The sequence below is a fragment of the Lampetra fluviatilis genome, chromosome 29 (assembly GCF_964198595.1).
Source record: "Lampetra fluviatilis chromosome 29, kcLamFluv1.1, whole genome shotgun sequence".
Classification (NCBI taxonomy): Eukaryota; Metazoa; Chordata; class Hyperoartia; order Petromyzontiformes; family Petromyzontidae; genus Lampetra; species Lampetra fluviatilis.
In genome coordinates this window covers 7,105,476-7,116,978 of record NC_136303.1, presented here as the reverse complement: position 1 = coordinate 7,116,978, position 11,503 = coordinate 7,105,476, and the positions used below count along the sequence as shown (strand labels likewise).

Genomic DNA, 11,503 nt, shown 5'->3' with positions numbered 1-11,503 from the left:
CTGTGACCCACCACCCCACACACGTAAGCAGGAACACGATGGAGCCAGTCGGCCGGCTGGATATTGGGCTTTCCACAACGATATGATGCATCGGCGTTTGTTTTACCTCCCGGGGTGGGGAGGGGCTGGGTGGGGAGGGTGGGGGTGGGCTGGGTGGGGAGGGGCTGGTCACCCCGTGGTGCCCTTATAAAACTCAACGTTTAACCTACTCACGCCGGCTTGTGCCCGCACTCACAGTCAGCCATATTTGCGGAATGCACCACGCCGCCGTTGACCCTGGCCATTGACCGAGCAACCCAACGTACCTACCAGCTCCCTCCGCAGGAATGTGTTTATATTCGCACATAAACGTGCGCCGTACGTTGGAATGCGATGGCGGTGTGGCAGAGCCTTGATGGCTCGCTCGATCATTTCTGGAATACTGCTCGGGCTGGCTTGGAGTCGGGGATTATCGGCGTAAGGCACTACCACTAGAGTACATTGCAAACCTATCCATAATATCATCTTATACTATTGTACACTGTGTTCCTATAATCCTATGAAAATGTTTATATAAATAAATACAATTATTGGGATAAAATAAAATACGAGATGGATGTGGTGTGCCATCATCGTTCCTGGAACAGCGTTCCGGATTGTTTCGGCTGAAATTAAGAACTGGCCGTGTCACTCACGTTGAGGAACACGTGGATACATTACACGATTGCGTTATTCATCGCATCAATGCTTTCGCACACTTGTCATCTGTAAAAGAGAGGCCTTTCCCCAATGTGCATTCTCAAAACGTTCTGAACACGCTCCCTGCTGATGCTGAGTGGTTGCTTGGTTTTCAACTGAAACGCAGCTGACATTTAGTCCGATTATTGCCGTCCAGCACACTCCATCCCCTCATTTATTGCCTTCACGAGCTCGGGACTGCACCCTGCCCAATGCTGGAGAAACGTGCGCGTTGCTGCTGCTGATTGATGATGCTGCCGATGCTGCTGATGATGTCCGTGCTTTAATCTCGGATCTGAGTTTAATTTCGCGTCGCTTGCGTGTACATTACACAGGGGCCGGCACGCCCTCGCTAGCCTGCGTTCTGTTCTGCTCTGCTTGCCGCGCGTTTAACTCCGCGCGTCAGTTTTTGGAGGCGCAGATCACGACTCGCGATCGATGTTTGGCCTCCTGCCTCGCTTGGGTCGTGACGATTGGCCCTTCGACTTGACGGCGAGCTCCGACGATAACAATCGACGCGTCGGTAAAACCCCCAGCCCCAGGTAACACCGCGTGACTAATTGCTCTGGCTACGTTGGGTTGGTTGGCAAGGCGGAGGGGTGGGTGGGGGTCTTGACGACACGCACGTGGGTCGGATCGTCACCTAGCCTAACCGAAAAATCAATTTCGACTCGTCGTGATGCGCTTGTAAAACACCGCGGGAGAGGCATCGGCAGGCACGCTCGCTCCTTTCTCGAAGTAAGAGTGGCTGACATGGGGAATGTTTGTGTCGTGGCGTGTGGACGGAGGAGGAAGGACGGTGGTGGTGGTTGTGGTGACTGAAACGGAAAGAGGAGCTCGAATTTTGCTCTGGAATCTCGAACCCGATTGATATGAATACAAAGTGTCACTCACGACAGCGTGTGACGGTGGCTCTTTGTGTGTCTCTGTCGATGTCTCTGCAATTCCACGCGCATTTCCCGTCAATCCGCTGCTGGATGAGGGCCTTCCACGCATACACGGGCATTATTTGACCATACTTTGCCACGGTAGTCATGACGGCAGCATAGATGTTGGAGCACGGTACACTTACAATGGGACTGAGTTTATTCTTATGCACCGAGCTCTGCAGCCAATGCATTGCATACAACACGTGTTGATGAACGGCGGTGTCGCCCGTTCAAGTGCTGCCCAGGATAGAGGCTGCTTAGCTTCCGAGATCGGCTGCGTTCCGAGTGATTTGGTCACAGGCCACACCTTCACAATGCACACACATTTCGATTTAAAGCTTTCGTGACTGCAGGGATTCATATTCTTGGTTCTTTCGGTAACGTTAAGAAAAAACCGCCACTTTTTTCAAAATTTATTGCTGTGGTTTTCACACTTGATGATGATTGCTTATGTTGCAGTCGAAACGTCGTGACAATTTAATTGTTTTTTTATTTTTATTATTTTATTGTTTCTCTTCTACGTGACTTTACCGAAAGAACCAATAATTAAAATGCACACACAATGTCCACAGCTAAGGTGCCAGTGGGTTGCTATTGTTTGCTATGTGCTTGGCGAGTAAATGAATGTTACAGCCCGACGAGGCAAATTCCCTGGGGCTTTACTAATGTCTGCTATGAAGTTGGCGTTTAGAGAGCCCCCCACACGAGGTTGATCGGTCACAAGGGCAGATCTGAATGGACTCCTAATTTGATAATAAATAAAACCATGGGCGGAGTCTGACCTCTATATTTCGGGGGCGGGGGGACCGGGGTTCGTTTTGTCTCTCACATTCGGAATCGCGGGTGCATAGAACACATTTATTTTAAACCTTAATTATAAACTACTGAACAAATATTCATGAAGGTGTCCAGATTTGGCTTGACTTTGCCCCCCCCCCGTGTCCCCCCCCCCCCGTGTCCCCCCCCCCCCCCGTGCCCCCCCCCCCCGTGTCCCCCCCTCCCGTGTTCCCCCCCACTAACACCCGCAAACTCCGCCCTTGATTAAAATCCCATTAACTATCAGCACCAACATTGAAGTGGCTTGTGGAAACTACTAGAAACACAGCATTCCCACCATATATATTAATGCTGTTCTGGAAATAATATTAATTCATTGCAGCCCTCTGTCAATCCACTGCTGGATGAAAGCCCCCCCCCCACACCACCGGTTTTAAGATCGTAGCAGGTGACAAAAATCTGTCCACGCTGTCCAGCACTGCTAACACCACAGCGCGCAGCGACCCAAGATGACCCCCTCCCCCACCCCCAGCCGTAGGCAATGTCGGAGCCAGGATAGAGGGGGGCAACCCCTCCAGCAATGAAACATGATAGAGGAGTTGTTAGTAAGTAAGGACTTGTCCCTTGCTTTCTATTCGACGCGTGTGCGGCGATGGCGCAGCCATCGATCGAGGGTCGAATTCGAACCGCGTTGTGTGATCGGCATCGCGCTCGCTGAAGGTGAATGCCTTCAGAGAAGTCGTGTAATGTATACGCGACTGCGCACAAGTCTGAGTCACTTATAACTGCTTTGCCGTTACTTATTGCCAACTATGGACTATTGGCCTATCCTATGAGACATCTCCTTTACCAGTGGCAAAATATAGTAGTAGGTTTTTACCCTTTCAACTGGTACAAAAACTGACACCTTTATACAAGGCATCATGTTTGCAATAACCACAACACAAGCAGTCAAAATGCAAACAAAAAGAAACAACCCTGATGATGATAATGATATGCACTGTCCTTGAAGTTGATTGGTCCAACACCAATGGAGACTAGGCTCTAAGAAAAGCTGTCTCGGGTGTGGACCAATCAACTTCAAGGACAGTGCATATCATTATCATCATCAGAGTTGTTTTTTTTTGTTTGCATTTTGACTGCTTGTGTTGTGGTTGTTGCAAACATGATGCCTTGTATAAAGGTGTCAGTTTTTGTACCAGTTGAAAGGGTAAAAACCTACTACTATATTGGCCTATCATCTCAAAGAGTCCCTGGCACATAATAATTTGCTACACAGTGGCAGTGTGGGTCGCAAAATGCCGATTTATTACGAATAAACCCCAATGATCCGATCGAAATTATGGTTTTCGATCGGATCATTGGGGGGGGGGGGGCACGTGCCACCCCCACCCCCCACTGGCTCTGCTAATGGTCGTAGGGGGGGGGAGCTCAGTAGTCGGGCTCCACGTGCTCGCCCTCCAGCAGGTCTTGCACGGGAGGAGGCGCTCCCGTGTGGCCGCACGGCACGAAGCAGCGGCAGAGGCATCGTGCGCACGGGGAGGAGGCCCAGGGGAGCCACTCGTGGCGCGTGTCGGTGCAGTGCGAGAGGCGGCTGCAGCCGAGCTGCGCCGCGCTCGGCGCGTCGAAGGCGCCCGCGGGGCACAGAGGCGGACACCCGCCAGCCAGGCGCGCCACGTCCACTTCAAGCAGGCCAGACGAGCAGGCACCTGTGGGTGGCCCAACACCAACAACAAACAAAACCACCAACAACAAACAACACCAACAACAAACAACACCACCAACAACAATCAACAACAAAGATCGCCCCCACCCCCCATACACCCCCCGCCCCATCCCCGTATAGATTTGAGCAGCCATAATCGAGTTTTTTTTTGGGTTAGATCGCGTAAATATATGAATGTGTCGTTAAACCCGCCACCACCCGACACAGCCAACCAGTAAGGGTTGTCACGTCAACAGAAAATGCCAATTCGTCAGCAGTACAGTTCATCCGTTGTGTTGTAGAGCCAAGATTGTAAACGTTGTGGCTTGGCTCTCCAACACACCGGTGTGTTGTACTAGTACACTAAACTATACACTACACTATACACTACACACTAGTGCTGTACTCGTGACGAATTGGCCACGTTCTGTTTACGTGACAACCCTTACTAGTTGGCTGTGTCGGGTGGTGGCGGGTTTTGACGACACGTTTATATATTTACGCGATCTAACCCCAAATAAACCTTATGGATGATATTGGTCGCGAAAGCCTCCGACGTGTTAAACAGATTGTAACAGACTGTCGGGGCAAGTGCTGTTGGGGAACACCTGTGAAGGGCCAGGCACGGTGTTCGCGAACCGCCTTTGTCTCTCTGGTGTGGCAGTGTGTTTCCACACCAGGTACTCAAAAGGCCCCAAATAATCGTCACTGGTTTAACACGTAGCAGGCTTTCGTGACCAATATCATCCATAATAGAGGTTTTTTTTAGTGGTAAGATCGCGTAAATATAAATGTGTCGTTAAACCCGCCACCACCCGACACAGCCAACTAGTAAGGGTCGTGACGTAAACATAACATGCCAATTCGTCACTAGTACAGCAACACCGGTGTGTTGGAGAGCACAGCCAGATCTGACTGTCCACCTGATGATGCAAGTTGTAATTGCTGGCGAAACGTTGTACTCAGAATGTAAATGTTGTGAAATATTCAGAATCAGAATCTGTCTTTATACTGGAAGAATCCGATGAGCTACAAAGCTCTCTTTGTCACCCGACACTGGAGGAGTTGAAGTGGAGAATGCTGCCATCCTCAAACCGGAGTGGCCCGAGAACTAAAATTACATCTCTGGGTGCAATTGCATCCTGGTGGTGGCGTTCTGCGCTAGCAAACTGAGCACAGGCTCAAAGCCCCCAAAGAGGTCAAGGTGACCCCGAATTCGTGAACAAGAAAATTGGGGCGAACTAAATGCAAGCTCGAATTCGAGTCCTCATAAACGTCATAAAAAATTAACCCGTAAAAACAAAGTTTTTCACTATAAATCCTTTATATGCGTGGCGGCTAGAGTCCTCTCGTCCTCTGGCTTGAGATGGCTGCCACCAATGGGTCAGATGATTGCCTGCCACCATTAAGCATTTGGTAATTAAATATAAAAAAAAATTCCTAAAAAGTGTAAAATTTTGGAATTTTTTTTCACGAAAATACATTGTCACGCATAACGAGTCTGTGTGCTAAATGTCAGCTCGGTTGGATCACGGGAAGTGGGTTAAAAAACGACCGAAAGATTTGCACGGTCGTAAGCGCGCAAGCAAGCAAGTGAACTTAATATAAAGGATTAAAAAAAACAGTTCACTCGACCCATCATCCCTCAGTGGCCGATAAAGTCACTTCCACTTTGTGTGGAAGTCAACAGCGGTTGGTCCTCTGCAGAGAGTCCCCGCGTCCCACCCCGCCACGGCAGTGTGGAATCTCCACCGCTGACTCAGCAAGCGCTCTAAAGCACGAGTCGACGACCCAACGAACTCAACGGCTCCGTTGAACAAGAACGTCGCTTTGGCAGACGCGCGCGCGCGAGCGAGCACCGTTCGCGCGAACTCTCCGCGTACGTGCGCAGGTGGGCTGGGGGCTCCAGTGCCCCGCAGGCAGGCACGTGCGAGTCGGTGCGCCGACCATGACGAAGCCGGGCGCACAGCGGTAGCGCACCACGGAGAACACCCACCAGTCGTTGCCGTACGCGACCCCGTTCTGCACATGGCCCGGCGGCCCGCAGTTCACTGTGGGTCGGTCGGTGGGTGGGGGGGGAAGAGGGCGACGGGGCAGCTCGCAGTCTCCTTGTTTCTTTCGTACGGCTGATGTCGATGGGGAGTAACGAGTTTCACATCCACGTGGTCAAGCTGGTATAGCCGCGCCTGGGGCGGCTGGCAGCGGGCCCAGCGGTAGTTCCTCCCGCCCATTGCCGCAGAGGTTGGAGGTTCGCGGTTCGAATCCGGCAGGCTTCTCAGGGTTATGATATATTGAAATTATTTTATTAATTTTAATTTCATTTTTTTACCTACGTGACTTTACCGAAAGAACTAAGAGTATGAATCCTTGCAGTCACGAAAGCTTCAAATGTAGAATTAATATATATTTATTTATTGTTTTACTAGGTGAAGGCCCACTTGAGCTATGTAGCTCTTTGTCATAAGCGACCTGGCTATCACGAATTGGTAGCTCAACGAAGTGGCTCATCGCGTGGAAATTTATGGCAACCAAATACTCTAAACGCGTGTTGTTGATTCTAAATGTGGAGGGAAAAACCGGAGGACGCCGGAAAAAAATGCTCGCGACCACGGGGAGAGAGAGAGAGACACGCAAACCCCGAATATCCAGCAGGCTTCAGTCAGGGTCGGGGATTGAACCCACTACCTCCTGTACACCAGGCGAGGTAGTTAACATCTCGTCACCAATATTGCGTGAGTTACAGATACGCGTCGTCCGTTTCACATCGGACGTTACAGAATCCCCCGACGTCGTTCGAAACGAGTCGGCCGCCGCGGTTACCGGCGTCGTCCAAATTTAGCCAAATTCTAAAATCACCCGAAAATTACTCCACAAGATCTACACGAACGCTGTCCGCGTGCCCACGACGAACTCTCTCTCTAGATTTGAAGTTTTCGTGACTGCAAGGATCCATACTCTTTGGTTCTTTCGGTAAAGTCACGTAGGTGAAAAGATAAAAAATTATAAGAATAAAATTGTGATTTTGTTTCTTGCTGTGGTTGTCCCACCTGATGACGGAAGCTTGTGTTGCTTCCAAAACATCGTGATTTAATTTAGTTATTTTTATTTTTTTATTTTTTTTTCACCTACGTGACTTTACCGAAAGAACCAACGAGTATGAGTATCTCTCTCTCCCAAAGCCCTCTCGTCGTGACGAGCAGACCCCCTGACATTGGCATTTCACTCCTAAACAGATTGCTGCTGCCATTGTACACGATAGCGGAATAGAAGCTGTGGCGAGTGGTGGCTTTGGTGGGTTCCACCCCGATCGCCAAGGGACACCGACCCCGCGGCAGATGTTGGAGCGGCGCACAGCACACGTGAAGTGGAGCTAGTTTTGGTAAACGACGGGAGGGGGGTAACTCATTGCTGTGGAATGCACAGCAACGTGTACCTGGGAGACCAGCGGGTGAATTCAGAACCGAGGATCATGATGATGGGACTAACGGGGGCAGACGGTTGCGGGCAGGTCGGAGGTGCTCTGGGATTGGTAGAACTTGAGATCGAGTATGAAAAGATTACACACACCAAAGTATAATTTACATTACATTATATTACTGTATGTACCGAAACTGAAAAGCTTAGAGATGGAGGAGACAGACCCACAAACACATGCTTTGCATCCTTTCGATAACATCTTTGGACGCGTTATGTAGGTTGGCAGTGCCTGATTAAGCTAGTATGGAGCCTGTAGCATATGTTATAAAGGGGCCCTAAAAAAAGAACACAAATATTAAAACATTTTTTTTACTTGCGTAGTAAAGTAATTGTGTTTTTTAATTTGCTATACAACCAGATAATACGACAAATCGCTAACCGTAAACACTCAGTCGTTCATAAAAGTTGAAGGCGGTATAGTACTATAGTAATAGAGCAAGTGCAGAATCACTGCACCGGAATTAATAGCTTGAAAGAATTTAGCGCGGGGCCCTTGAAAGTGCGGAGCCCGTAGCTACATATGTAGTAGCTACTACACATATGTAGTAGCTACTACATATAGTGTAGTAGCTACTACATGTGTAGCTACTTTTGCTACTAGGATCATCCGGCACTGTTGGGTGGACAAGAACAGGAAAATAAAAAGTGTGCTGTTTGGAAACACAGATGGAACCGGAGAGAGGAAGACCTACCAGAGAATGGCCTGACGACGACATGAGAAGAGATCGGTGCCAGAACGATGTGGCCACTACTTGAGCATATTGGCACAAGACAGAGAGGAAAGTGGAGAACCAATGACAAAATGTGCAGTGGACACCTACGGGACCGTGATGATGATGGTGAATAAAACATTTTACTCCCAACCCACCTGGGGGCGCTCTTTCACCACCAAGGGACGATGTTTAATTGAAAACCACCGTTCATTTCTAATTTCCCTGATGAGACACGAGTTCAAAGCAGTTGATACTTACGCGGTGGTTTCGATGATGAGCGCTGTTAAAGCTGTCATCATAACCATCCAGCTACGAGGGTGCGATTTTTTTCTGGGAAATGCCATTCAAATTGAGATTTTCAGGAAAAAACAAACTGCCTTTAAAGGAAAATTAAACCAAGTTGGGTAAAAAAAACGGAGACTAAAATGGAATCACAGATAAATATATGCCAATAGGGCTACCAATGGCGAAACAGTATATACGACTAAAGTGTGGAAGACGGATAGATGCCATGAGGCTAAGATTGAGAACACGGAATGCTATCCCACCACCCGAGTAGTTGACCTATGGAATTAGAAAATGACAACATAATCTCATGCTATATAATATATATGCCACGTACTGGAAGTTAGAACAAGTTCGCTAAATAATGGGAGCCAGCTGACGGAAGGGGCACAACCGGAATTGAATGGGGACCGGGATCAGTTTTGTAAAAAAAAAATAACGTGGCACACGAGAGCAGGTTAGGGGTGCTTTTGGAAAAGCTGAACTTGATAAATATAAAATAAGGAAAGATATAACGTCGCAGCGTGCCTAAGCAAGGCGAGCATTTTAATCGGTGCGTACGCACTACGACGTACTTTGACAGCGAGGCAAGGGGCGAGAGAGAGAGAGAGAGCGTGCGCGCGCGCGCTAACTTTGCCCAACACGTGAACTCGTATCCACCGCGCCTCCGACGAGCGCGCTTGGCCACGTACGGTGCGAAAGAAGTTCAACGCACGTGCATAACGTACCCCGGCAGAGCGTCTTGCGTCCGACCCAACAGCAGGTGCCGTCTCCGCAGGGGTCGCTCTGCACGGCGCGGTAGGGGTCACGGCAGTGCCCCCAGCACAGCGGCGAGCTGCCCTCCCAGAACTCATCGCGAACTCCAAGTGGCGGGACAGGCGCTGGGACCATCGACCGCACTCAAGATTATTTCGATTCTTTTTGGCCGCTCTGAGTGTCCGAAATGATAAGCCACTTCGTTGAGCTATCATTTGTGGTCAGGTCGATTCTGGAAAAAGATAAGTTAATCGCTTTGCCTGGTGGGATGGGGATGGTTTAGTTGTATTTGTATGGGCAGTTCGTGTGATTGTTTTGCTTTCTTACACCTTGCACTACCATCGTGTTTTTGTTGTTGTAAAACAGCTGTATGGCTCATTGGATTCTTCCAGTATGAATACATATTCTGATTCTGCACTGTGGTCAAGGGTCGGGACACAAACACGCATCTTCTCCACCGGTACCCTCCGAGCCGCGCCGGGCCCGTGCCGAGGCAGGCCGGTGCGACTCGTCAGGTGCCCAGGTTGGTTTTCCACTGCAGAAGCCGAGCCGTGTCAAACCCCAAATTTTATTGGAATAAAATTACCCCAAAAAATGTGGTCATTATTTTATTTTATTTTTTTAACTGCACATACATGCCGTCATGTTTTAAAAAATTAATACACTTCATTACATTTTTATACATTAAAAACCAAACATGATGACCATCCCGTCTGAGACATCTGAAGTTACGCAAGGTGCTCTGGTTGTCAGAAAATTGAGATCAACTGGAATGGGCCTGCAGCTGGTTGTAACCACGAGATAACAAAAAACGCAACACAATCGTCAGTAATTCTGCATTAAAAGGAAACATAATAGGCAACGTTGCAGACAATGTCCCTTCTTAATGGCATAATGGTGTTCGCGGTTGTGCTGTAGAGCTGTCTGGTGCGTGTATGATTTGTCTGCCTTTAGTTTGTTGTCCTTCCCCGCGCAGTTGACTACGTACGGTGTGAAAGAAGGTCAGCATACATACGGTAACAATTGGAAACCACGTGGTACAACCCCCGACACCACACCGGAGATCTCTCCACGGTGCCCGTGACCCCCTCCAACCATTCGCTCACTGCGCTCTCCAAACAGACCCCACTTCATCAACAACTCATTCCGCCCTCCTGATCCTCCAGCGGTGCTGCCGTTACCTATCAGAGCAGCCGCTGGCACGAGCAGCGCGGCAAACAGAGGCAGGCGAAGGCTCCTCCACGTGCGGCGCGAATCCGGTGGCTCCGTGGGAGACGCAACTCGCCACGCACCCATCTCTCCGAAGGGAGGGGGGGGGGGCGCGTCGCAAAACCCAACCAAACCCCAACGCGGGTGGGTTGCGTGGAGGGCGATTCCAGAAAAACCTCAACAACCGCCGGAGAGCGAGCGCGCAAAACTCCCACCACCGCCACCGCCGGGCACGTGAGCGGCTTGCGCGGGGATTAGAAGCGGTGGATTTGCTGAGCGTGCCCCGCTGATGCAACGTTGGCACTCTCCAGCAAATGACAGTCCGTCATCAGCCCCCCCCCCCTTGGGTGGGGGGTTTCAGGCTCCCGAGCAGAGGATGACCACGCGTGTGTACGCGCGCGCGTGCGTGTCCGGCGACGGAAGGAATAAGTGCAGAAAGTTGTGGTCGCAAGTCAAAATCGGACATGGGCAGAATCACCCAAGTAGTTTCATGGTAGCGTGTTCTGTGGGCCCCAGGGTGGATCTGGACAATTCGGTATTCCCTAGGTGGTGTGGAGCAGCAGGTGGGACATTATTTTTTCTCATTATTTAAAAAAATTCCAAATATAGACACCCCTCGACTTACCAACACCCGCACTTATGAACCAGCTTCCATAACATTTTTTAAAACATTCACTTAAAACGCGAACTCGCAAACTGAACCAAGTTAACTATTTTGTTAGGCAGTATTTATTTTTACACTGTTACATGCAAATTTATATTTCTTATCTATGAGTTTAACAATGCTTCCCTTGTTTGTTGAACAGTAACACTACCCATGCAGGCATTTAAATACGGTACATTATTGTGTCCCGATGTACGAACCATTCGACTTACGAACGGACCACAGGAACGAATTGTGTTCGTAAGTCGATTACTCTCCATCCTGTATAATA

General features: G+C 49.5%; 1 protein-coding gene across 1 annotated transcript; it reads right to left on the bottom strand.

The window, feature by feature from the left end:
- Positions 1-3,854: 3,854 nt before the first annotated feature.
- LOC144942892 (sushi, von Willebrand factor type A, EGF and pentraxin domain-containing protein 1-like) lies at positions 3,855-10,655 on the bottom strand. The gene is made up of 4 exons (XM_078869893.1): positions 10,541-10,655; positions 9,332-9,463; positions 6,012-6,179; positions 3,855-4,132 (listed from the first exon to the last, which is right to left on the bottom strand). Exons 1-4 carry the CDS (start codon positions 10,653-10,655, stop codon positions 3,855-3,857), a joined length of 693 nt encoding a protein of 230 aa, XP_078726019.1.
- Between the last annotated feature and the right edge of the window lie 848 nt (positions 10,656-11,503).

What these genes read in the sequence shown, in the direction of transcription:
- LOC144942892 (XM_078869893.1), bottom strand. Translation starts at nt 10,655, where the DNA reads ATGGGTGCGTGGCGAGTTGCGTCTCCCACGGAGCCACCGGATTCGCGC. An exon ending in ACGCAAGACGCTCTGCCGGG is followed by an intron (nt 6,180 to 9,331) that starts GTACGTTATGCA and finishes ACCGACCCACAG; the next exon opens with TGAACTGCGGGCCGCCGGGC. An exon ending in CCCCCAGCCCACCTGCGCAC is followed by an intron (nt 4,133 to 6,011) that starts GTACGCGGAGAG and finishes GGCCACCCACAG; the next exon opens with GTGCCTGCTCGTCTGGCCTG.